The following is a 25512-nucleotide window of genomic DNA, read 5'->3' on the forward strand; positions in this document are numbered from 1 at the left end:
TCAAAATCAAATCAAATGCATTAATCCAAGAAAGGGAAAAATCTTAAACGACGAAGGTCTCTCTTGCCCGGGTCAACCGAAAGAACGCACAAGACTAAAGCGCTAAGAGTTAGGAACGTCTGTTGGCCGTAGTGGGCCTAGCAAGTCTTTGCCCTTTACTAGTAGAAATAGATTTGTAGTCGCAAAGTTCTCTCGTTCGAAGATTTCGATCTTTCAAAACCTCCCAAATCGAAAGATCAAAGAGCAGATGGGGAAGGGGGCGAAGCAAGTGGCCGTCGTGTTCGGAGCCCTAGCCGTCGGGTGGCTCGCCATCGAGCTGGCCTTCAAGCCGTTCCTCGACCGAGCCCGCGCCGCCATGGACAAGTCCGACCCGGCTCGCGATCCCGACGACGACGCCTCTCCGGCGAAGCCTCCCCAGGCCTCCACCGCCGACCTCTGAATGGGAGTCAAGTCATCTGTTCCATTTTCTCGTCCCTATCTATCTGGTGCTAATCTTTCTCTTCGTTGAATATCGTACTGGAGTCGAGCAAAAGTGAACGCGTTTGTATATTATCTTGTGATCGACCTTTACTTTGACTATGCGATGTGTGTGATGGGTTCGGATTGTACGCTGTAGCTGAGAAACATGGAACATGTGATGTGATTGCTGGGTTAAGGTCATGTACCCTGCGAAGGCACAATTTCACTCTGAGTTTGCTTGCTCCCAATTTGAGATTTTTCTAGGGCTTTTCGAGCATCCGATTAAGTTTGCTCCCCAATTTGGGATTTTTCTAAGGCTTTTCGAGCATCCGATTAATTTTAATTCCACTCGCTTGCTCGTCGGCGTCGTGTACATGATCATTACAAAGGTCCGTGAATCCGTCTCTTCTTAGGTTGCCCCGAGAGATTGCACGGGTACGATTCGAATTCACTGCTCGACTCTTGGATCAGTGGTCGTAAATTTTTTTGCTTGGTATAGCGTGGGGACGTAAATCAATTCCTGTTCGAGTTCGAAGATAATGGACTCGAGTAGCTCGCGAGTCTGGTCAAGTATTTGAGCTTATGTGACTATGTACACGCACTCGTCGCTATAAATAAGCACAGAAAGTTGTGAAATCCTCAAAACTGCTTTTATACTATCCCAATCCGAGCTCGAGCTCGACCTCTAATTGAAAAGGGTTTTTTTGATTAATCGGATTGAATTGACTTGAGCTTTGACCTAATTGAAAATTCATTTGAGTCGAGCTCCAGCCCGACATGAAAAACGGACTGTACGAACTTAATTCGACCTAGTTATACCGTTATTATCAAGTATGTATTACCCACCATGACTGAAGCAATGATACAGCTAGCAAAAATTGTTCCAAAAGGGTCTATTAGCAATCAAGCAGTTACCCTATGGAACAAGACAAAATCTTCCGGCTAAAGGAACCGGTCTGATCGCACAACCCCCGGTTTGTTCCCCATGAACGTTTATGTTGCAGCTACGGAGACATCTGACAATGCCTCCTATCCTTAAATTAGGTCAACTAAGAACTCCCGAAATTTTACTTCTGAAAAAGAAAAATGAATATTAAAAAAGAGCGTGCTGCTTGTAATTATATTAATTATATTAATTTTTTTTGTCCCTTTGTTCATATATTTACCGGTTGCCTTTTGACGCAAGATTTCAATTTGTCCCCCCCAGTACTTTATGTTTCTTGTCAATCTGGCCCCTCCATAATAATTTCCTTTTGTTTTTTTGGGTCTTTTGCGATTGCTTTCTCGGGGGAAAAATAGTACTCGGCTTCTACCGATGTAGAATTTCAGTTGTGGATCTAGTGCATAGGGGCGCGACGAATGCTTGTAGCACTTCGTCGCAGTTTTTTAATTGCTTAATTATGTTTCAAGATATTACAATTTTAAACACATGTTATCAGTGAGATGAGTTTTTTGAATCGGGTCAAAACAACAAAGTAAATCTTGTTAAAATCTTGATTAGAGTTATAAGATGCAAAGATGGATTAAATTCCATGTTATTTGAGGTGTTGGTCACGTGCGAGGTGTTGTGCTTGCGGCTGAATCTCCATCCGTGGGAGGTCGCCGCTGGCGGCGGGGGGGTGGGGGGGGATTGAATTGACAAATAAATAGAAATTCAAGGGCTGAAAATGAGATATAGAACTTTTCCGGGGTGACGGTGAAATGAAAATTGTCCGAATATATTATCCGAAATCTTGGAGTCGAGCCGAAAGATGCGGACACGTCGTCGCACCCATAGCAGAGCAGAGAGAGTGACTCTCGAGCCGATCCACATATTCTCGTCCCGAAATTCCGAGTCACGACATCGTCTCCTTCTTCCTCCGCGGGGTTCGCTCCTCCTTGGCAATTGCGTCGGAAATCTCCGAGAGATTCTTCACCTTCGAGACCTATTTTTAGTCGGCGGGTCTTCCAGTTGCCGTCGTTCTTTCGCGCGTGCCATGAATCGGTGAAGAGAAGCTCCTTTGTGAGGTTCGTTCGTTGATTTCTCGTGGTTCGTTGGTTTGAAGTGCGAATTTCTGCAAATGGGTAGTACTGTTTTTCCATGTTATTCTGATACAACCGGTGATCTTCGTTGATTCTGCGCGTTTGGTCCATTTGGGTATGTCGGATTGTCGTCTTGCTGGATTTGGCACGGTGGATTGAGATTTGAGTTTCGTGCTCGATCGATTTATATCTACTGGTTTGCCCTAAATTGGTTATAATTGCTAGAAGCACGTCTAGTTGGTATTTCTTGCGTTGTAATCACTGAATCGTCGGAATGCTGTGATGATCCTTGTGGTTGAGCTGATAGAGGTCCGGTCTGACCAAGCCGGCGGCTGAAGCGCTCTGTTGCCTTCACAATGGTACTGATTTCGCTGTTGCTGATTGATTGATCTTCGTCAGATCATCCTCTTGTTCTTGATAAGTCTTAAGAGATAGAAATGCTCGCCTCTTTCTTCTGAATTTTACCATTTGTTGAGAATTGAGTGAGGTAGTTGATCACTCTCTAGAGGTCAATTCATGCTTGTAGCGTAGTGGCCTCTGCTTCTTTGCCAGAAATTTTGCTCAAATACATATATAAATCCTTCTAATAAGTATGATTTGGGGAATTCTGTTATGGTTCACGTAGTATTTTCTTCTAGAGTAAGCCTTGTTATTGGGCGTTTGCTATCTGGATCACTAATCTGGTGACTTGGGATGTGGAAGTGGTAAACTGAACAAAATACCCGGATTCAGAGCGCGGTTTGAAGATACTATCAACTTCTTCTTTCTTTGAAAAGTCTCTTAGCATTCTTAATGCGTGTGTGCACTTGATCTAGAAATGATAGCAGTATGAGGGGTGGCAGGAAATAGTTCCCCTCACTAGTGTGAACTGATAACTTGGTTATTATTTGCTGAGACATGCTTAAGAGTTTCAGAAATTGAGGTTTGAAGACACTATCACTATCATCAGTCTTTGTTTGTTCTGTCTTTGAAGAAGGTTTAGAGATGGCTGTTTGACATTTGAAAGTGAAAAAATTCTTTTTTCCTGGAAACCGCGGTTCTGAAAAGTCGAATGTTGACTGTACATGCCTTTATTTCTATTCACAATGGAATTAGTATACCTTCCTCTTTGAGCTGAACAAGAAAAATCATAACCAGCTAAGCAGTAATTGGTGAGGGGCCAGTAGAAAGTAAATGATATTGTCAGTAGTGGTTGTTCGTAGGGTGACTTCAAAGTCTGTGGAAAAAGAGCTTAGAGCTTGGTTGGTTGCTTGCACTAGTAAAGAGAAGAGTATGGTGATGGATTTGTGACCTCTAGCAAATTATTTGCTGATCTGGAAGAAGAGAAATTGGAGAATTTTCGCTATTCTGAGAAATCTTATGAAATTTTGGGATTCTTGCCCTGCTAATTTGAATTTTGGGTACATAAGTGACATAATTTTCCTTGACCCAGTGGACTCTTTACCTTGTAAATGATATTGTTAATGTGTTGGCATTCCCTTGATGCCTCTGTATGAATTGCTTTTACTGATGAAAGGAAGGTGGTTTATGTATTACTTACACATGTTCTGTTATCAGATACTAGAACGGTTATGGTGATTTCAACTGCACAAGTGGAGAGTATGACATCTTTGAACAGTGATCTTTTCTATGACATACTGAGGCGCCTCGATGGTCCAACCTTAGCTAGTGCGGCATGTGCTTGTGCCGCATTTTGTTCTATCTCGAGAGAAGAGAGATTATGGGAAGATGTATGTTCATCCTTGTGGCCTTCAACCAATAGGGAGGATGTCAAAAGCTTGATATCATCCATTGGAGGGTTCAAGAAGTTCTATGCGGATTGTTTCCCCCTCATTGTAAATAAAGAAGTCACTGAGTATCAGCGGAATGAATATCTCGAGGACTCTGAAGAATGGACCGAGGCTGAATACTATGGGGATATAGATGAATCTGAGAGTATAGCAGCCTCAGATTTTGTTTCTCTAGTGGATATCAGGTATAAAGACCGACCAGTATGCTCGAAAGTGCTGTGGGGAATTCCTAATGCGAATGGTTTCAATGGATGGTTCTACAATTGTCCATTCCGGGTCGATCTTCTCGCCTATTCGTCATCTAGAGACAATGATTTTGATGGAGTGGCTCTTTCGGTTTCTGATGGTCTACCCCCAGTTACATCCATGGAGAGAGAGAGGAAAGATGGAAACCTATGGCGAGAACTTCGTGATGGACTCCGGCTCAGTTGGATCATCGTCAACAGAAAAGCTAAGCAAGCTGCTAATCTTGCGAGTTGGAGCCCACTTGGCGGGCAAAGGCACTGGCCGACGGACAAGGATTTCGTGATTCGCTTTGGATCAGTCCTTCCCGCAAAGGATATTCTTCCCTGTCAGGTGGTTGAGTGCATCCTGATTATGAAGTTCAGGATGACTCGTATGGAAGGAGAAGGCGTCCACACAACACTTAAATTGACCGAGCTGAGCATGCAGCTGGAGGACATGGAAGGCGCTTATGTCAATGGAAGAAACAGTTTGCTTATTCTGAAGGAAGCACTGAGCTGTCGTCGAAGCAAAAATTACAGCGAAGTTCTTGAGTCGTGTCACCTGTACTCGAAAGTGCAGAGCGAGTTGAAAGAGGAGAAGATGAGAAATGAGAACAGGTTAGATAGGCTTTGTATCTTGAGCGGCATCACCGTGTTCGCTACATTCTGGTACTACTATGTCTTGTGAAGCAAGAAGTCTGTGCGTTCTTTTTAGCAGATGCATCGAGACTCTTTAACAGACTTTCGAAATTTTGTGCGCTTCAAGCCTCTAACAACTCTGATACCGTGTTCGTACTAATGTAAGATCACACCCAAGTTTTGTACTCTTGGATTTTCAATCCAAATTTTCTACTTGGTACTTTATGTAATGTGAAAATTGAGTTCCCTCTCTAATGGGAGCTTTCCCTCGTCTGATCTGAGAACGTTAGCAAAGTAAGTACTTTTGTGGGCAAATGCATTGCTCATCAAATGAAGATGCTTGCTTGATGGTAGTCATGGAACGTGTTCTTGGCAACAATGTCTTTGTCTCTGTTCTTCTATGATTCTAACATCTTCTGTCCTGATTGTACTCTCTCTCTCTCTCTCTCACGCCATACTTCTTTTGTGGGTCGACCAAAGGGTACGTAAATATGTGAACTTTAGGACCTAATAGTGCCCAACCACATGAAGTGGCGAGTTGTTGGCTAATCTCTTTCGTGATCTCTACCCCGATCTAAGTAATAGCTTTAGGATTGGGGTTGGATGGGGGTGGTTGGCATGTCCGCTTCAATCTCGTGGGGAGATTAGTTGAGCTTTCGAAGTTGTGAATTAGGACCAAAAGAGTGTGGGACCACTTCCTTTTATCTAAAATCAAACCTAATCATGGTTAAGAATGTCATTTAAAATCATCAAGACCCGTAGGTTCCACTCTCCAAGGCATGGGAACATTGCAGGCACTAGCCTAAGCGTTGTTTTCCCACGGTAGAAGATCAACAAAGAATGTCTTCACCACCCACCAAAAAAAGTTACTACATTAGAGAATTAAGTCTATGGCTTTGCTATATGAAAGTACATATAGATAATTCATTGCGGAGAGTCAACAACAGTTGCGGGGATAGCTCAGTTGGGAGAGCGTCAGACTGAAGATCTGAAGGTCGCGTGTTCGATCCACGCTCACCGCATTTTCATCCATTTATTTATTATTTTTCCTTTTTGTGGCTCCTCAGTTCATAATACGAAATTTACCTTCAAATTCGTAGCGTCTACTTGATAAATCTTTGCACTCGATATGTTCTTTTTCCCCCTTCTTAAAACAAATCCAAATACCCAAACTTTTTTGTATATGGACGGGTGCAAACCGCTCGGCACTTATGTATCCTGTAAGACTTCCCCTTGTTAGATCCCGTCTATCAAGATCGAATTGAGCGGAAGACTGCGATTTGAACACGAGATTCACCTCGAGGAACCTCAGTCTTCGCTCGACCAGCTTCTTAATGGTTGAAGTCAAAATGCATCCGTCCCAAATCGAACTCGAGTTTCACGTTCAACACGATATGTGCAAGAGGGTATTTCGTGCATCAATTATATGAACACGGACTAAAGACGTAGGAAAACAAGTAACTGGTAACCGAAATTTAGGATCTGGAATGGATGAATTCTTTGGAAGAGGATGGCTGGTCAAATTTTAATGACATGAAAGAAGATGTGGATCATTACGATGCGTCCAAGAGGAAACATTTCTCTCGAACGGGACCACGATGGAACGAGGAATCAGACAAAACCGACCAATACATAAATTTAAATCAAATGAAAAAGAAAGAAAAAGATTGAAATTTCTGAGAGCCCAATGTTAAGCTTTGACTGAGCACAGCTACTTCCATCGTTAACAAATTCGAGACTCCGCGAAAACAGTGAAGGCTGCCGAGAATGGCGATTCCTCGGCTGAAACTGACCGCCGCCATCGTCGCCGCGTCGTCGTTGCTGCTCCTTCTCGGCGTCGCCCGGGGCGCGCCGGACACGACGGTGAGGCAGGTGCTGTGCAACAGCGAGGGCTACACAGCCGGCGACCCCTTCGCCGCGAACGTGGCGTACGTCGTGGCGGACCTGGAGGCGGCGACGCCGGGCCGGGAGGGGTACGACTACGCCAACATCTCGCCCTACCCGAACGCGTTCGCGTACGGCCACGCCACGTGCGGACGGAACCTGACGGGCGCCGACTGCGGGACGTGCTTGGGAGCGGCGAAGAGGGCGATGCTGGGGACTTGCGCGAGCCGGATCGGGGCTCGGGCGGTGCTGGTAGACTGCGGGATGAGGTACGAGCAGTACCCTTTCAGCGATTGAACTGGAAGCTTAGTACTCACAACTGTTGTAGTCAACCAATAATAAAATCATGGATGAAGTGGGTGTTTGCCACGTGTATTTGCAGCTTTGTGTTCTTTTCCCCAGCTTCCCTTTGAGATCTGTATTACTAAAGCATGGGCATTTTTCATGAGAACTCAATTCGAAACTCGAAGCGAGTTGAAGTAAATTTTAGTTTTGATTGCATTGCCAAGTGTTAAAAACTGCTTTTAGCAATCCGTGATGATGATTTCACCGGACGAAGCAAAATTCAATATCCTGACCCGAATTGATAAAACTTTAAACGATAGCTTTCCATGGTTGTAGGTGTCGCTTTTAGTTCTTTTTAAGCGCTTGTCCATACATAAATAACCGGTGTTCAGCTTTCGATATCGAGGTCAAGTGGGTATCCTGCTTTGACTAGGCTTTTGCTGAGTTTTGCACCCCTCAATTAAGCCCCACGTTCCCAATTCGTCTGAAAGCAGCATTTCACCCGCAAACAAAAGCAATGCAATAACCCTGTGCAAATAAATAAGCCAGTTGGTCATTCAAAGTAGATATGAGTGATCTAATTCAAACTGGTGAATCTCTATAAGTTTGGACAACAAAGTAGCCATCGGAACCAGCCAACAAAGGGCAAAATATTAAGTGCTCCGATATGGCAGGTTGGGCAGAAGGCGCAAAACCATCATGGAGAGCCCTAGCAACTGAAGCAAAACAGAGAAACTCACAAGAACAAGTCACAACACGTTTCCGTATTCTCAGGCGAACACAAAGTAACTCTACACCATCTCTGCCTCAACACCAAAAGATTCAACCATCTCTTCGGCTCAACAAGCTCCGTTAATTCATTTCTCTCCAAACTACAACTTACTTACATTATTGACTTTGAAAATTACCATCAGCAGCTGCGTGCTTCAGCAAAGATTGTCAACACAGGGAATGCAGGGAACAAAAAAGCCGGTGATGTAACCTCTCAGTACAACATTTCGTTCAAGCTGCCATCACCCATCTTCTCTACGTCTTCCTGCGACAGAAGGGTTTTCTTACTACCACTCCCAGCTTTATCATATGGTTGTGCCATTTTCCGAAGGAACTGCAATAACACATGAAGAAGATACACTCAATCCGACGGCTCTGTCGAGTAGGATTAGGCATACTACACATTAAAACTTCTTTCCACCCATCTTTTACAGATTTCAATCCATTTAAAATCCTTTCATTATGGATCCTCCAAGTTCATGGTTGCAGGCAACAAGATAAATTAATGATCTATATCTGACACAACCAACAGCTTCCCCAGGGAATAAGCAAGATGCTGTTATTGTAGGTTAATTTCTTTTGACCAAGGAGAGTAAGATGGCGTGCATGATTCATCCATTAGAGTAGCCAATCCATGCTAACTTTAATCTCTCGTTGCTCTTTTCATTTATTATATTATTGGGATTGGAGGGGGGGGGGAAATAAACATGATAAGTGCATATATGAGACATGAGAAAGTAGTGCTGGCAATAATGAAGTTGTACCTCCCTTGCTATATACACAGCCATGTCAGTGCTCAAATTGAGATGTGCATCTCGTAGATGGGACAAAATCCACCCAGGCAATTTAGAACGCTTGTCATGACGGCTATACCTGTGTGATTCAAATAAATGTCATCAAATGGGTGCATCACAGAGCTAGTTGCATCACGCTCAAATGTCCTTGCATTTCCGCTATCGCAACTAAGATCAAAGTAAAGCCAAAAAACAGAAGAGAGCTTTGCAAGAATTGACGGGTTGCTATTTCCAGGCTGGAGAAAGATATTAAAATTATTAACTCCCAGGCTACTCAAATCAAAATGCAAAGAACAGCAGAAGCAAATGATGAGTGCAATACAATCTCCACTAGCTATAGGCTATGGGTTACTCTAAACTCTGAAGACTCAATTACACAGAGACAACCTAAAGCCTTGCTCCAGCTTCATAGAAGACTAAAACTACATAGCGCAAGGAAGTATAAGATTACAAAACCTTTTGTCAGCAAAAATCATCATGCCATAGTCAGCCTTTGAGCGGATCACTCGGCCCACACATTGAGCAGCTTGCCTCTGTTTCAACCAATCACCAGTAATTTTTTTTTGGTCAGATAATCATCAGTAATTAACACGGAGGTTCTGTTGCCAAAGAAGGATTCAATGCATAAAAATATAAAGAGATATACCAAAGCATCGAAAGTTAAAAAATCTCCTTCCTTTATCTGAAATGTATCACGAAGGTATTCCAGCCGTGCTAGCAAGATTCTGCAATACCATGAAGAGTTCGTGATACAATTCATCAACTAGACCATGGATGTTAAAGGCATTTTGTCACAATGAAAAAGAATCAGATTGAAACTCACTTGCTCAGTGTGTATTGGAAGGGAATACCAAACATGATCACTAATCTACCATAATGTCGGTCAAAATCAATTCCTTCAGCTACCTTTCCCCTGCAATATAGAGAAAAACTGTCGTTAGGAAAAGGATAATCTACTTGAGCAACACTTTACCATCAACCCCCTTCTGGACCAGTGAAGAGGCAGGCAAAACCAACAGATGAAAGAGGGAACTTCAAGTTAATGCCAAGCAAACAGATAACGTGGTCGTCTAATATTTTTCCAGTGATATTGTCAAATTTGATGTTCTTGTCTTCTGCTGAGGCTAATACCTGGCAACAGAGAAAAAGACAGCACCTCTCCCGCAATCACAAGCCCTGCGATAGTTGTCCAGAGCCAATGTAGTTTCCACCACGTCCTGTGTCTCAATAAAGACAAGCTTATGTTGCATTATTTCCTGCCACCATCAGAACAGAGGATTATACATTCTACCTGATTTAGCACAGTACAACAAGTAAGAATGGGATACGAAATAACAATGGGAGAAACAGGAGCAATTAAAAAGAGATTAACCAATATACTCACCTTCAAAATCCCACTTTCATTCCAACTATTAACAATTTCATCCATGTATGAGTAACTAACAAAAAAGCACACAATCCCATCGGGAACAACAGAGACCATCTCCAGTAAAAGCCTCCCGTAGTTTCTCACAACACCAAGATCACTTCTCATGTCAAATTTTGTACTGACCGGTAGCTGATCACTGAAAGATAAACAAACAATATTAAACATGCTGCATATAAAAAGACTTGAATATATATTGCCTTTCTAAAAGCCCTACACTGAATCACAAGGATGGGAAGAGCACAATGTACATTCAACATTTATGCTGAATTACATGAACACCAGAATTAGGGCATATCTACCTCCCACGAGTAAGAACCATTGGGCATATGCAGTCTCTTGTCAAGGACATTGTGAAACTCCGACTAACAACTGGATTAAAGTTCAGAAGACGAGGATATAGATCAATAGGACTGAGAGTTCCAGATGTGATAACTACTGTCTGGAAACGATCAAATACAGGCTTTATCGCGAGAGAAGCATCATGGCAACTAAGCTGCAATTTCACAGAGAATAAATGTTCAATGTGGTAAACATATGCAGAAAAAAAAGAGAGTGAAAATGATAAAGTGCTCGCATAAACACAATAACATCCTGCACAACGTGTCAAATACAACAAAAAATGCAGCAGCCCAGAAGGTTGAGACCACCAAGAACAAAGGCATTTTAGCAGGTCATGCATTAGTAAAAATGAAAAATCGAAGACAAATGGTCATTCCAGATTGTTCCTCCAAGATGCCTCATGCAATTGGCTTAACTTCAAACAATTGAAAGGGCTTTCGAGCAACCCATTTCATGTGTCATGTAAAGGTAGACAAGTACCATCTTCAAGATAATAGCAGTTGGCCAAGAATTGCGCTCCCATGAAAGAAGGGGAAAGCAGAAAACTAGAAAGTACAGAACCAACCTGCAGCACAGGATCCTGGACATCTGGCATTCTCTCGTCAAAAGGCTCGATTATAATAGAAAAGCCACGGGCATATGTCCCCACAAGTGTTGCAAAATCACATATTGTTTGTATGTGCAAAAACTCATCTGTATCAGTTATTTCTAGAGTCAGCATGAGAGAATGGAGGCGATCATAACAAAACTTTAATGTTTTCTGGTCGATTCCGGCTTGATTAGTAACAGAGGCAACAAAAGCAACAGGGCTTTCCTTCTCTACATTCTCAGTTTCTAGGCGGCCTTTCAGATATTGGACAAATCTACGTAAGACGCGTAGGAAAAAATCTGCTCGACGAATGTTCCCTGGCACTGCTTCCTTTAAAATATCATCAGGCAAGGCAGGATTTGCAAGCCAGGTATCATTAACTGCGAAAAAGGGTGGAAAAGCATAAACAACAAGAACATTGCTGAATAATGATGTTGTGATTGCACTCTATAGATAAGCATCCTCATGTACCTCGCAAGTCTCCTCTCTGGGCCAAACCCTCAACCAGCCTCTGATATTCTGCTCTCAACCTACCTTCATCAGTGGCCTTGAACCTTTCTACCATATCAAACAGTTCAAGAGAAACCAAAGTTAATTGAATCATCAAGTTAAAAATTCCAGTGAAGGACACAAATTGTCATATAGGTAAAACAACATTGATCCCCATGTACAAGTGCAGTAACCCCCTCAAGATAAGTATGTTGAGCAAAAGTCAATTATCACCACATATTCATTATCACTATTCAAGATCGTGACATAAATCAGAAAATGCTCAAAGAGAATTTTTGTAGTAGTCCAGGTGGATGGGGCTAATAATAAAGTTTTGCAACGATTTGGTGAAACATTGAAATTTGTGACTACCAATGCATCAAATTATTAGCAGGTGACCACAAGATTCTTCAGAAAGATGATAAATCTGACAATCAAAATGCACATCATTTTTCCTTTAAAATAAGAGCACAGAAACTGGTTGTTCTTGATGTACAATGAGAGAGAGAGAGAGAGAGAGAGAGAGAGAGAGAGACCAGATGGATGACTTCAGTTTTAAAAGCTGATTGTAATTATTAACATTCCACTGAAGAAAATACCTTCTACTACGGCTGACATACTAGAAGTTGTGCGTACCTCTCAATCTCCTGCTCCATTCGATGAAGATTCCTTGTAGCCCCTTCAAGTGTTTGTCGCCTCACACTAACACTAAGAGCTTCAATACATACATTATCAATATTATGTGCCTCATCAAACACCACAACACATTCTCTCTGCATTTCCTTTGATATTATGCCAGCCACCTTTGGGTCAAGCAAGTACTGATAACTATACACGATAACATTTGCAAATTGCACCATATGGCGGGCCAAGAAGTATGGACACCAGCCTTTCTGTTTGCCAAAGGCCCTTAGATCCTGCCACAAGAGCAGTATGCCGCTTAGCTTCAACTCAATGTCGCAATATATAAAGTAAGAGTTAGGAGAGATTATTAAATAGCAGACAGGCCATCCAGAAAGGCACTTGCAAGAAGTACAAAATATATCTCCATAGGACTATAGGGGAAAAAAGGTTTCTTTTCGTTGCCAAGTTCAATATACGCACATAATGCAAAAATCAAATGAAACCTGTTAACAAAGTCTTACAAAGCATTTGTCAGACAAAGACAAAAAGAGTAACAAATTACAAAACGCAAAACATTGATTACAAACAAGCATTCCCAATATTCTGTTCATGAAACAAGAAACAACTAATTAATCGGTTACCGTTCTGGATAATTGGCTATGACATAATTCACGAACCATCTAAAGACAAAGGCCTAATACTAAAATCGTACCTTGAACTATTTTAAACACGTCAAAATGCAAATTTGATTCCTTAAAATCAAAAGAGGTATCTGCATGCAGTCAGTTCAAAGTCTATTGCTCTCCTCATTCCTTAGCCACAAAAGATTACTCGATATCGACACAATCTCTCGTGCCAACTGATAGACAAACATCCTAAAGCACTAGGGAAACACCAAGAGAATCACAACCAACAATCATCCAGAACCCAGATCACAAAATGCCACTCTCAACACAAATGACAGAAACCAACCAACCGATCAAGGATCAGACCTGCAGTGTATAAACTCCGGGTGGCAACACCGCCCCAGACCCGGCCCTTTCGTACTCCTCGAAGAACTCGCAGGTCGGCACGCTGGGGTTCCTCTCGGCCAAAGCCCTAACCCAGCTCGCGGTGAGCTTCCTGCAGCCGGCGTCCACCGAGTCGCGATTCTCCGCCGACAGGACCCTCGGATTCACGCACAGGTTCTTCCGCGACGATAGCCCGACGGCAAGAATCCTGGCGGCGGGGCCAAGGTGCTTTACCTGGTAGTCGTGCAGCTTCTTCAGCTCAGCGAGGGTCTTCTCCATCTCGTGGACGGTGCGGGTGCAGTAGATGAGCTTGAGAGGGGACTGGGGCTTGGAGAGGACGTAGCTGGTGATGAGTGAGAGGAGGGCAATGGTCTTGCCGGTGCCGGTGGGCATCTCGAGGAGGCAGTGGCCGCGGGCGTCGAGGGCGCGCTTGAGCTCCACCATGTACGAGTACTGCTCCGGGTAGATGTTGTCGTAGGGGAAGTAGACAGTGACGTCCTCTATTTCGAACTTCATTTCTTCCCTTCCGTCTGATTCGATTATTCTTGAGGTCTTAAGGGATTTGATGTTATGAAACCGGGATGTGGAGGGATTCGCCGGAGGGAGCGTCGCCGCCGGCGAGGCGAACGTGACGAGAGGGTTTAAGAGAGAGAGAGAGGGGACGGAGAGAGTGAGTGAACGGAAAGGTGTCGTCTTTTATGATTCTCCAATGCGCTGCCCTCAGGCCGAAAAAGCCCGTTCTGAGGACCCGACCCGGGCATTGTTCATGCCTCGACCCGATCAACCCTTGAAATCATTAATAAGGATTTTATTATGGAAAAAATAACAGTCCTAAAAAATCTTGGCCAAATATGCAATAAGTCTTATTTTTGAAAAGGTGCAATTAAGTACTAAACTATTTAAAATTGATCCAATTAAAATCCTTTCAATGTTCGCAAATTGTTAAAATTGACGTGAAACTAATGAGTCATATCTTTATAAACGCATATATTGGCGAATTAAAAAGTAAGAAAACACCTAAGACAAAAGAAATTATAATTAACACACTAGAACAGAAATATAACAACGATAATTAGGATCTTTTCACATATAATGCAGATTAATATTTTAAAATTAAAGGAAGAGAATATTGTGTGGACATGTTAAGTAAAAAAGTAGTGCCAAGACAAATGAAATCGATCATATTGAGAAGGAAAATAGTAAAATATAAGAAGGTGAAGTCGGTAATTGAAACTCACATGCATTCTTTTTGCTACTCTATAGCCTCTCTGTACTACACGCTGGAGAACTCTACTTTCATACATTGTAATAGATTCTGCATTTTGCCTCAAGATCACAAACTGACCTCTCATTCCATCAATAGATTCATGTTGATATACAAATATAGGTATGATGCCTTCCTCGCCAACCATTTTGTTATGGAAAATTGCAAACATCCTATAATTTGGAAATGAGATATAACCAAAAGAGAGCTCAGAGCTTAAATTCAGGGACGCACGAGTCTATGTACCAACGAATTGAGGGTGTGTATTAAGGTAATCACATATGTGAGTCGAATGAGAGGAGTTTAGCTAATGAACCATGATAAGAGCACAAACTTTACAAATTAGATTGCCAAACCGCTGGATAATAACACAAACGAATGCTGATCGAAAGTTAATATGCAACTTTCAGTCGCAGGAAAGCGACATGTAAGTATCCGAGGCGGGAAAACACCGAGTAACAAGTCCGGTAATATACACCTTTAAGCAAATCAGAGTACTGCCCAGGTCCTGAAGGCCTCTCACTTATGCACGACTCGATGATAATCATTGACAAGATTCTGGATGCTCGACCTTACACAAGACGGGCAGCGACCTCTAACTACGTGGTTACCACAGAGTGGGGAATAACCCAGATTGACAAGCTTGTGGTCATCAAACCAGGTTGAAGACAATGCCTTTTCTCATAACATTACAAGGCTTAGTCCAGTTTTCAATCTTCGGTCCTTGCAAGCCAGTGCAGTGGGCACCGGTACTGCCACTTCGGTCGTTGCAGGAGCCTTCTCCTTTGCATTGGCAAGCGGAAGACACAGGGGAACATAGGATGATTAGAGCAGAGTAGTAGGTTCTTCCATGTTCATGAGAAAACTTGCGATGTTCCCTCTGCGCGATGTTTCCTCTGTGCCGCATTAAGAGATTTAATGATCACAAGGCATTGAGGGATACATTTCACCAGAGATCGGGATGTTAAATTAACAGATAAATGCAGTCACTAACTTGAAACAGAGACTTGCTCTCCTCTGGTTATGTCATACACCATATCGTTTAAGAGCTTTGCTTAAACTGGGCATTACGTTGTATGCCTGGTAGGATCTTCTTAATTCAATGATCGAACCCACCTATACCAATTAAGTTCACATCATCAGGTATCAAATAACAATGAAACACAACAGACGTACTAGCCACTAGCTAAGTGAAATTGCAAATCCACTAGCTTCATAATGCAATAAGTCATTTACCAACAGACTTTGGGTGCAGAAGATATTGCAGCGCAATCTCATCAAGTTGTGACAGGACAAGTCTTATGTTCATTGTATTGCTTGAAGCACCAAGTTATGCATGCAACAACTAGATGAGTGGAACAAAATTAACGGGTTCCATTCATTAAAGTGAAATAATTAGCTGGCCCTTTCTAGTGAAGCTAAGCAAGTCTGCTAATGCATAGGAGGACTAAAATTGAAGAGAAGCATTGGTTGGACATGACAATAATAAAACGAAAAAGTAGGAATGCCACATACTAACAAGCTATAGTTACTACGGCCAGGCCTCAAGAAAGTTTTCTACTTACAATGATTAACACAGATGTCAACCCGATTGCAAATCCCTCATTAATTCGGCGTAAGTAGTGATCCAAAATGCTGGATGTAGTTGCTAGAATCGATAACAATAGACCACCTGCAAAATTTGCCACCAGAATCAACTCAAAGGTCAAAACAAACAGTAGTACAGAGAAATGATTTCTGTAGTTAGCAGTAACATGCACAGGAGACCAAGTTCAGATTAAAGAAATTAAGACAAAAAATTAGATCATACCCCAAAAACGAGACGACGCTTGGATCTTGGTAAGGTATTCAATGGTGGCCTTCCCAGGCTTAATATTTGGTATTCGGGCACCCATCTTATTTAAGTAATCAGCGATTTCCTTTGGCAAGTTGGCCTGCAGAAGTTATTTTGTTAACATTGCTAATCCACAATAAAGAAAACAATCATATACTTACGTAATAACTTAGAGTGACGGTTTAGAAAAATCATAGCGCACTATTACGCGGTGAGGATTGTAAGGCTGCACATGGTAACTATTCTGTTCCGGAAAACTGATTCTAATTAAAATGACTTTTTCTGATTCTGTTCCTGGATGAGTTTTAGAGAATTAGAACGCGTTTGATAACTTTCCATGAATTTTCCATTTCTCTGGAGTAATTAATGAAGAAAATATTGCAGAATTTAAAGTGGCTCTAGTCTACAGTCAAATGAATGAACCCCTAGTTGGCCCAATACACGCAAAAGGATACCTAGACAATTTACAAACAATATCATAAAGCATAAGTTCTTTGTCTTCCTTTTTTAGACTGCACAGTGTATCCAGGGTACGAAACAGACTCATCCTCGCAAGTCAAAACTTTTACAGTGTAATCAACTTTATGCACATACACAAAATACAACAAGTAGCTATGAGGTTTATCCCTCCAATCAAAATGATATCTTTTTTCCAATAAACCAACGTCTTTTTACTCACTATGTAACAAATTTGACTTATTTCTAGAGCACAAATTAGTTGATCCAGGATGAGATTTGACTTGTTCAGATGAATACTCATCTGTCATTTAAGCATACCATATATCAAAATGTCGATAATTATTCCATACCAAGTAGCTAGCAAGTATCTTGACAAAGTTAATTCCTTCTTTTTCCAAATGGGATGGAAAGGACACAAGACAGATCCTCTAATCATACAATATGAAGTACTGCATATTGTCTTACTCATGACTGGAACAGAAGAATAGTGAGAACTGAAAGGTTAAAACGAGAGGACAAGGAAGCAGAAACTCAAAATATTTGACTAAAGCACAAAAGTGCATGATACTTACAATGTCAAATATGTTGAACAAGAAAACGAAAAAAGCATATATCGAATAGTAAACCCACGGCTCAGCACCAATTGAATTTTCAGGGTTCAAAATCTGCTTGATGCGCTCCCAGAAAGGTGAACCCAGGATACTGTAAATCAGGCTCCATGTAAGAAACATTTCCATGAATTGTATAAAAAAAGTCATCTGCCCCTTAGTCAAATGTATTCAATTCCTCAGTGTAGTTAGGAAAAGTAAATACATAAACAAAGTCCAACCGCCCCAAGAACATTTGGCAAAGAGAAAAACTGATGAACAAATGCATGCAACAAAATCTCTTCCACCGCCATCACCCCAAAAAATAGAAGACCAAACATCAACAGAAATCCCAATCTTTCCCTTTCAGTCTTGACTATTCAATAGTTCAATGTCAAAGAGTGATTGCCCATAAGTAAGGAATATCGAATCCCTAACTACCCCATTGCTGAAACAAACATACTGCACCTTCACGATAAATCCAATGGTAACCGGTCAAATAAATGAAAATGATGCGCACATGTGAGGGTTAACACATACACACACACATATTATATATTGGCACTCATATCATAACAACAGTCATAAAGAGATTTCTCTAAACCACTCCCAAAATATTATAAAGTATTGAAAGAAACAACACAAAGAATCAAAGCAAGGAGTTGAAATAACTGCAAGAAAAGTGTGAGGGTGTATTTATGTATGTATCAATGTACGTATATTTGAGTTGTGTGTTCTCGTTGGAAGAGAGAGAGGTAAGGTGGGGTGGGGGGAGACTCCTATCCTCCTATTTTTGGTCAGAGGCATGTTAAACTGCAAAGTAGAGCCATAATCAGAACCAGGCAATCACATAAATGAGAACTTGTAATCAGTTAATAACCTCGCAAGAATGCTGGGAAATGCCAAGAGATATGAAGTGGTCAGAACAGGCTGCATTCCGGATGGATTGATGTTGAAGGGGATATAGGGCTCCACTTCTGTGATCGGGGAATCACCTCTGCTCAAAACAGGAACACAAAAAGAGCAAACCATCTGAATCTTGTGACAAGTTAAATTAAAAAAAAAAAAAAAAAAGCAACGACAAAGAGAAAGAGAAAAACTAAGAATACCTACATGAAAGGTCACCTGGACCCAAATGATAACAAATGTCAGGCAGAAAATGATATTGCATTACATCCTCTAGCCTATATAAGTACAGCATTGCTGATCACCTTATATAGCACAATGGGAGCATAACCTCACTGACAGAAAGTGTCTTTACTTGTAGAGACACACGTTTCCATTATTTTGTGTCTTAAGTGCATGCAACAAGGTATCATAGAAGGAAGCAAAATATGTGCAATGCAATACCTTGCTGAAGATGCAAGTTTAAAACCATAGTACTGCAGCTTAATTTTTCTGCAGCCCTCTGTCACAACAACTGCCCACATAGTAACTGTAGTGAAAACACCCAAAACTGCCAGCACATAAGGCCACCAACTCACAGCACTTCCTACAATGATCAAATTGAGTTTCAGAAGGCTGCACTGCAGTAACAGTAAAAAAATGTCACTGCAACTTTCAACTGCTCACTTGCCAAAGGCAAAGGTTCTATTGAATTTCTTGTATCCTACTTTTACCAACATTATAACCTAGATATGACATGCAATAAACAAATTTGAATCTAGAATATTCATCAGCATACTAGATAAGCCTACATTTCCAGAAGTACTAAATTGCTTTTTATATCCTAATAAAGTTTTTTGGAGGTGGGAACTCATTGTATCTTTGAAGGAAATTCCTCTGAACAAGCTAAAGTAAACTTGCAAGGTTACTTCACCTTTTCCAATGTTAACTACTTTTGCTGTACTAATCATGGTCCCTGCTGCATACTTCTTTATACAAGTGTTTACCAAGGGGATAAATCCATTTTATTCATAGCAAGTTTGTCCAGAACTCAGCATATATATTTATTGCTTAAGAAAGAAAGCCCAAAGCAAACACCAGACATACAGAGGAAATTCTCATGGCACAAAATTCTTAAGATTAGAAGGCGCTTTTCTACTTCAAGTGTGAAAAAACGCGGATTCACAGAATTGCACCACATGATGAGCAGCACATCGTTGCGCTATTCCATACCTGAGAGATTAGATAACACCTTGAGCAAGGTGTCTTTGTAACCAGTTAATATTCCCAAGCATATAATCAGAGATGATCCTTGACCTGAAGCATGCATAACCTCTCAGTCACAGAACACCAAACCAAATGCTGTTCTACCAACAAATGTAAATAGCCATCCTGTCCATATGTTATCACAACAATCTCATGTCTGCTAATTTCTCTTGACACGAGCACATATCACACAGGAGAGCAGACAAAAAACATATATATTCTCACATATGTCTACTGCATTCTAACTCTGAGAAAATGTTTTCTGATCTACAAAGCATGATGCCAATGTGAAAACAAATGCCGGTAGTTGGCAAGGGGAAAAGTTCACCTCAAAATACAAGTCAACAATCTACGTAGATCATTTATCCCAGCACCCAACCTAAAAGAAAAACCCATTTCCCCTCGAGTCCTGGATATTCAGGGATCACCAGATCCTGATTTTGTAATTTTCATTTACTAAAATATACAATAAGACTGTCTACGTACCTTATATATAAAATATGGGACCCTTAAGGGATGCTTTAAGCAGCGAGTCAAAAAGCTGTACATAGGATTCAACACCCAACAACAATAACGTGCATGTTGGAAAAGAGAAAGGCATTGGTCGATCTCCATGAGCTATAGGAAAGAAACTATACACTACGAGAAAAGGATTTTAAACAATGAACTTTTTGCAAATTACATCTCACATATGCCAAAAGGAGCAATTCATGGCATCCTTCATACTCGTCATAGCCCTACGTTCTGTTGCTACCTGGATAGCTAACAGCGGCTCAGCTTCAAATGCTAGCTAATTCTATTAGGTTTAATCACCAGGGGTTAAGCAAGTAGACCTTTATAGGGAATAATGCACTTCTTTCGCACCAGATGACAATTGCCACAATTCAGTCAAGATCAAAACACTGGCAAAAAGGAAAGGTCAAGATCAAAATATTGAGATCCAATTGAAGCAATTTTTACTAAGAATTTTCTAGTTATACTCACTCTAAGAAGTTAGGCTCCTTAGCGAAAGAAGGATCCACAATTTCCCTAAAGTGATACGATACATGTTGCTGTGACTGCATGACTTAGTGTGGTATTAGGAAACTCCAAAAAAAAAAAAATGCAGAAAAGCTGTTTTAGAGAAAGAATGACTGAGGAAATTTGGAAGTGGTTGAATCTCTCATGACATCAGCCTCAGGACTTGCTCGACTAGTTGCTCCTTTGAGGGAACTAACAGTAGTTCATCTAGGCATCCTCATTGTTGCTATATTGTAAGAGGGAGAAGAAAATAATAAATGAGAGCCAATGACTTATTTGTTCTAGAAGGAAGAACAAATGTTATGGTGTTGTGTGGGGTAAATACGATAGAAGAAGTGAACATCCATTGCATTAGTGGAGATGGTGTTCAAGACAACTTGGTATTGGTCATAAATTAGGCGGAGTCTATCCAGGATAGCTTCAGATTATATACTCTTCAACTTTCCTGGAAACTGACACAATTTGCCTCTCCTACACCAGTGCTGATTTCAGCTCCTACATTTGTCTCCGAATCCAAGTTTCGAGACTTGAATTTCAGAGCCTTCCTAACCACACAAATTTCCTTGCCTATAAGTTCAAAGTGCATGGTCTGACCATTTATCAGAAAGATACATAAGAGGTCAATACGATATAGAGTTAGAAAAAGGGAAACACCATGAGGTCTGAATAGATAGACACATGATGAGTGAAATTAGTAATTCTTTTGGCTACAACTGCATCAGAAACACTTTGATTGGAAAAGAGAATGGCCAAGACAGAAGTAGTGAAAGTAGAAAAATTGGCTCAGCAAGAAAAAAGTACCAAATCCTGACTCTGATATTGTGTCACATATCCAAGTCATGGTCATTGCCCCGCAGACCAATAAAAGAGTAGTCACCATAACATGCTTGACCCTGCTAAGACCATTATTTATTTTTTGTGAGGGAAGTCACATTGATAGAAAATATCTTATCACCGTTCACTGAAATGCTTGATGCGGATAGCATGCAAAGATTTTTTGCAACGAATAAAAAGAGAGGCAGAGACATATTCTATGCTATCTCATAACCTAACCTGCTAGTGGTAGCGTAAATTGAATATGGCAGAGAATAACAAGACACAATGAAACCCTCCAGTATTGCAAAACCAAGGGAAATCCACCATCTGTAACAGAGAGATGAAGAAGACTCTTTAAGCAAAAAGAGATTATTTAGAACAATTTATCAAGAGCTTGTATCACTCCTAAAACAAACAACTGGACTCACATATAACTCTTAATCTTCTCGTGGCCATCTAAGCCTTCTTTCCGCAGCTTTACCAAGGAGGGAACAACATGACAAAGCACCTGCAAATCCACTATTGCTTAGTAGGGAGATATATGTGTTCATTTATGTATTTAGAACATATATGAGCATGACCTATTTTATGTGAGGTAATGATCAGCCAGACATCTATATATAGAAGCTTTAACCGAGAAACTGTTCCATTGTTATTTTCTCCTAAACCGAAAAGAAAAAGAAAAAGAAAGAGTAAGAAAAGATTTATTCCTCTCAAGAGGGACGTGCATTCGTACTATAAAAAGTAGACATTGACCCGTGCATTGCATGGATTTTCATACTAAAATAGAATTAAAATTGAGCATGAAAGTACAAAGCAATTAAGTAGTCTAAAAATAAGAGTTCACAAAGATAATACAAATGTAATATACTATATGACGTAAACATTATACTCTATCTGAAATGCATACAAAAAAAGAATAGTCTACTAACTAATATGGGGAACTCCTTAAATTCTGTTATTGTGCTAAAATAGAAAATTATTTTAAATACAGATATTGAATAGTAATAATAATGTGAAGAGAGGAGGAGGATGATCGGGCGATAAATTAATGCACATATGTTTTGCTTCTTTCGTGGAGAGAGCACCATAACATTCTAGCAATGAGAAGATTCCGGTTTTAGCAATTTATTTTCCCACATGACACACCTAGAGGCAACTCATAGAGAAGACCTTGTTATAACACATCTGTTAGATGCTCCATCAACTAAAGAATGCATACAATGTACTTAATGCACTTAAAGGACAATCACGGTCATGAAGCAAAAGAATAAAAGAGGAGCTTTAGGAAATTAGTGCACCTGCATAAGAATTGATGCTACTATCTGGGGACTGATCCCAAGCTGGAAAAATGACAACTTAAGCTCTGTTGTCAAATCACCAAGTTCATCTGCCAACAACAAAAAGGACGCTCATCATGGACTATTCAAATCATAGATTTCCTCGTTGGTAAGCAATATGAGACCATATTACAAGTTTTACTATGCCTACAAGGCACTATAAGCATTTTGTAAGTGAAGAAAATGATGGGACCATGCATGATCAATGTATAAGCAAGAAATATTACTCCTCCCTGATCAGAAGAACAATATATGAATCTCCCTGCAATTTTCCGTGGAATAAGAATTAAAGCAAAAGTTAAACACGAATATGCATCATCATACTCATGCAGCTTACCGACAGATCCTGACACAAAGCTGAGATAATCTTGAGGCATCGCTCGTCTGTCAAATCCGGGCAAAGGAATGAAATAGCCGACACGACTTAGCACAAGCAATGCTGCTGTCACAAATAATCTTCTCCGCATCTCGCTTTTAAAAAAATATTCAGCAGCATTATTGAGGACAGAGCTTAGACGGACGAAGTTCAAAAATCTATTTCTAAATGCTTTAGGTTTTGCTTGAAGAATCCCAGAGCTACTCAGATCGTGAAAATTGGGAGACTCTTCTCCTGCTTCTGATCTCGCTGGAACAGCTTCAAGGGTAAGAGAATGCAAAGATGCAGCCTGGTCATTCAGGTTTGAACAGTAAACAGAGAACTTTTGCCTTGCTCTTGAGGGAAAATGCCTGTTGTTCAGCAGCAGGTGTCCACTGCCGGGTTGCAAATAAGTCGTCTTAAGGGATAACCGAGTTCCCTCACACGGTGGACAATTTGATAGAATTCCTTCCCTCTCCAATCCTGAGCATCAGTGACAAATTAAGCTTGTTTATTCTCTTTATCAAGTTAATAGGAAAAGAAAGAGAAATTCTTAATGTATGACAACCGTAGTGCAATGAAACAAGCAAAAGAACTGAATTATAAACCCAAGATTCCCAAACAGCAGGCACAGTTTACGCTTCTGGTGAACCTCATTGAAGGACTAGAACATGAATTTGATTAGTCCTAAGATCACTGCTTTCCCCATGACTGCTTTTATCCGAGACATAACATAAACAGGAAAACTCTTGCAGATTAACCCCGTAAAATAACCTCAGCGGAATATCTTTTTTAACACATGGCCCTCGAATCACATGGTTCCTCTCGGAAGGAGAATTTGTTCCGGTAAAAAACGAAAATTTTCTTCAAAAGTGAGGAAACAGGTATCACCAATACCATATATGCGGTGGCTAAATCTTGCCGCTACAATTACATAGCCCAACATCCAGATTCAACTAAATCAAATATCAGTTCCGTCGTGTATCCCCATCGTAAAATCACTCAAAAAAGGTAAACAGTAAAAGAAAAAACACATCCCAATCCCAAAACACGGCGAAAATAATGGTATCAACCAGGAACGGTCATCTCAATCACCAAACCATGATGCCTAAGTGGTCGAATTCCAGCAGAAAAAGAAAAACAAAGCAAAACGCACTACACGGCCATCGAATCACACGCGAAACTAAATCACCAGAAATGAAAAATCTCGGGCGGGCGTCATCATCAGTTAGGTCGCTGAAGAAACGAGAAAATTCACTCATTTTTTCCCCTTAGTTCGCGAACTTTTCCGTGAGAGGCAATGAACGAAAGACGAACCTCGAGAGAAACTGCGTTTGATGGCGAAAGGTCCGCAATGGAAGAAGCTTGGGCTGAGAAGCGTAGCCTCCATGGCCGGGGGAGCTTAGCTTTACAACGAGACGCTTCGCAGTTCGTGCTCATGAATGAAGAAACACCCGCGAGGCAAAAGAAAGGAGAATCCTGTATACGGCGTCGTTTCACCTTTTCGTACCACCGCTCCATAAGTTATTTTTATGGGTTAATACCAATCCCAAACTGATACACCCAAACTGATATATAAGTAATAAATTTAACTCAAATTAATTTTTTATTGTAGAAAATCCTAAACTGATGCACTTGTGAAAAATTCACCTCTAACTATTTTTATCTAAATTGATGCACCTGTAACAATTTTACCCTCCATTGATTTTCGATAAATTTAGTTAATACCATGACAAAGAGTAAAAATTTCAAACCGGTACACATGTTAACTGTCACATGTCATCCAACCCATCAATTTTACAGGTGTATCAATTTGAGATTTATGGTGATAAAAAAATAGTTTAAAGTAAATTTGTCACAGGTATACAAAGTTGAGAGTTTTTGTGATAAAAAATAGTTTGTGTTAAATTTATCATAAGTGTACCGATTTGAGGTTTTTCTTGATATTAACCCTTCTTATTTAGGGTTATTGCTGCAAAAAAAAAAAAAATTATGCATATTGTAGATTAACTATCATGAAAAGGGTATATCTATATATCATTGAAATGGGACGTTTCACATTGATGAGGTATTTTTTTAGTGAAAGAATTTTTAGCGAATTAATAATTTGGATTTTTCACAGGTTTTGTTTATTGAAAATTATCAGTTAAAGAAAAATCATTTGCAGTCAAAGAAAATATCATGCTTAAAATTATAAAATAAATTTCCCAACCTAAAAAGGGGAAAATTTAATGAACAATAAATTTTCGTCAAAACAACACGTCCTTAAAAAGCAAGTCGTCAAATTTGCGAAAGACATTGAGTCCAAGTATAGGTGATTCAAAACAAAAGAGGATCA

General features: G+C 40.5%; 5 protein-coding genes and 1 non-coding gene across 8 annotated transcripts; 4 read left to right on the plus strand and 2 right to left on the minus strand.

Moving 5' to 3' along the window:
• The first annotated feature begins 190 nt into the window (after nt 1–190).
• LOC115752037 (outer envelope membrane protein 7-like) lies at nt 191–23263 on the plus strand. Of its 3 annotated transcripts, none has more exons than XM_048283053.1 (3): nt 191–445; nt 12864–12868; nt 23254–23263. In XM_048283053.1, the coding sequence occupies exon 1, from the start codon at nt 248–250 to the stop codon at nt 437–439; it is 192 nt and encodes a 63-aa protein (XP_048139010.1). In that variant the 5' UTR covers nt 191–247; the 3' UTR covers nt 440–445; nt 12864–12868; nt 23254–23263. The 3 variants fall into 3 exon arrangements, with proteins under 3 accessions (XP_048139010.1, XP_048139011.1, XP_048139012.1); XM_048283054.1 differs by lacking the exons at nt 12864–12868; nt 23254–23263 and adding exons at nt 1781–1790; nt 10525–10536; XM_048283055.1 differs by lacking the exons at nt 12864–12868; nt 23254–23263 and adding an exon at nt 10525–10539.
• Nucleotides 2178–5403, plus strand: LOC115752031 (F-box protein At2g27310-like). The gene is made up of 2 exons (XM_030690057.2): nt 2178–2466; nt 4039–5403. Exon 2 carries the CDS (start codon nt 4053–4055, stop codon nt 5181–5183), a length of 1131 nt encoding a protein of 376 aa, XP_030545917.1. The 5' UTR covers nt 2178–2466; nt 4039–4052; the 3' UTR covers nt 5184–5403.
• Nucleotides 6084–6156, plus strand: TRNAF-GAA. Its single transcript has one exon. It is a non-coding gene; the product is annotated as a tRNA-Phe (tRNA).
• On the plus strand, nt 6813–7387 carry LOC115752035 (antifungal protein ginkbilobin-like protein). Its single transcript, XM_030690062.2, has one exon. The coding sequence runs from the start codon at nt 6902–6904 to the stop codon at nt 7313–7315; it is 414 nt and encodes a 137-aa protein (XP_030545922.1). The 5' UTR covers nt 6813–6901; the 3' UTR covers nt 7316–7387.
• On the minus strand, nt 8192–14018 carry LOC115752028 (general transcription and DNA repair factor IIH helicase subunit XPD). Its single transcript, XM_030690050.2, has 12 exons — nt 13331–14018; nt 12351–12631; nt 11697–11779; nt 11202–11605; nt 10597–10790; nt 10253–10433; nt 10000–10124; nt 9692–9781; nt 9515–9593; nt 9325–9401; nt 8839–8947; nt 8192–8408 (listed from the first exon to the last, which is right to left on the minus strand). Exons 1-12 carry the CDS (start codon nt 13862–13864, stop codon nt 8289–8291), a joined length of 2277 nt encoding a protein of 758 aa, XP_030545910.1. The 5' UTR covers nt 13865–14018; the 3' UTR covers nt 8192–8288.
• Nucleotides 14807–24644, minus strand: LOC115752029 (preprotein translocase subunit SCY2, chloroplastic). The gene is made up of 14 exons (XM_030690053.2): nt 24492–24644; nt 23157–23657; nt 22781–22869; nt 21908–21987; nt 21717–21806; nt 21465–21556; nt 19611–19694; nt 18843–18984; nt 18373–18489; nt 17478–17607; nt 16423–16546; nt 16178–16284; nt 15607–15728; nt 14807–15492 (listed from the first exon to the last, which is right to left on the minus strand). The coding sequence occupies exons 1-13, from the start codon at nt 24562–24564 to the stop codon at nt 15639–15641; spliced, it is 1719 nt and encodes a 572-aa protein (XP_030545913.1). The 5' UTR covers nt 24565–24644; the 3' UTR covers nt 14807–15492; nt 15607–15638.
• Between the last annotated feature and the right edge of the window lie 868 nt (nt 24645–25512).

The sequence above is a fragment of the Rhodamnia argentea genome, chromosome 7, assembly GCF_020921035.1.
Source record: "Rhodamnia argentea isolate NSW1041297 chromosome 7, ASM2092103v1, whole genome shotgun sequence".
Taxonomy (NCBI): domain Eukaryota; kingdom Viridiplantae; phylum Streptophyta; class Magnoliopsida; order Myrtales; family Myrtaceae; genus Rhodamnia; species Rhodamnia argentea.

Excerpts from the sequence above, each read along its gene's own strand:
- LOC115752028 (XM_030690050.2), bottom strand. The coding sequence starts at position 13,864 with ATGAAGTTCGAAATAGAGGACGTCACTGTCTACTTCCCCTACGACAAC. Across the intron at positions 10,125-10,252 it reads ATGAAAGTGGGATTTTGAAG|GAAATAATGCAACATAAGCT; the intron begins GTGAGTATATTG and ends TGATGGTGGCAG. Across the intron at positions 9,594-9,691 it reads TTCCAATACACACTGAGCAA|AATCTTGCTAGCACGGCTGG; the intron begins GTGAGTTTCAAT and ends ATGGTATTGCAG.
- LOC115752037 (XM_048283053.1), top strand. The coding sequence starts at position 248 with ATGGGGAAGGGGGCGAAGCAAGTGGCCGTCGTGTTCGGAGCCCTAGCC.
- LOC115752029 (XM_030690053.2), bottom strand. The coding sequence starts at position 24,564 with ATGGAGGCTACGCTTCTCAGCCCAAGCTTCTTCCATTGCGGACCTTTC. Across the intron at positions 18,985-19,610 it reads GGTGTTATCTAATCTCTCAG|GAAGTGCTGTGAGTTGGTGG; the intron begins GTATGGAATAGC and ends TGATCATTGTAG. Across the intron at positions 16,547-17,477 it reads TGTTCAACATATTTGACATT|GCCAACTTGCCAAAGGAAAT; the intron begins GTAAGTATCATG and ends TAACTTCTGCAG.
- LOC115752031 (XM_030690057.2), top strand. The coding sequence starts at position 4,053 with ATGGTGATTTCAACTGCACAAGTGGAGAGTATGACATCTTTGAACAGT.
- LOC115752035 (XM_030690062.2), top strand. The coding sequence starts at position 6,902 with ATGGCGATTCCTCGGCTGAAACTGACCGCCGCCATCGTCGCCGCGTCG.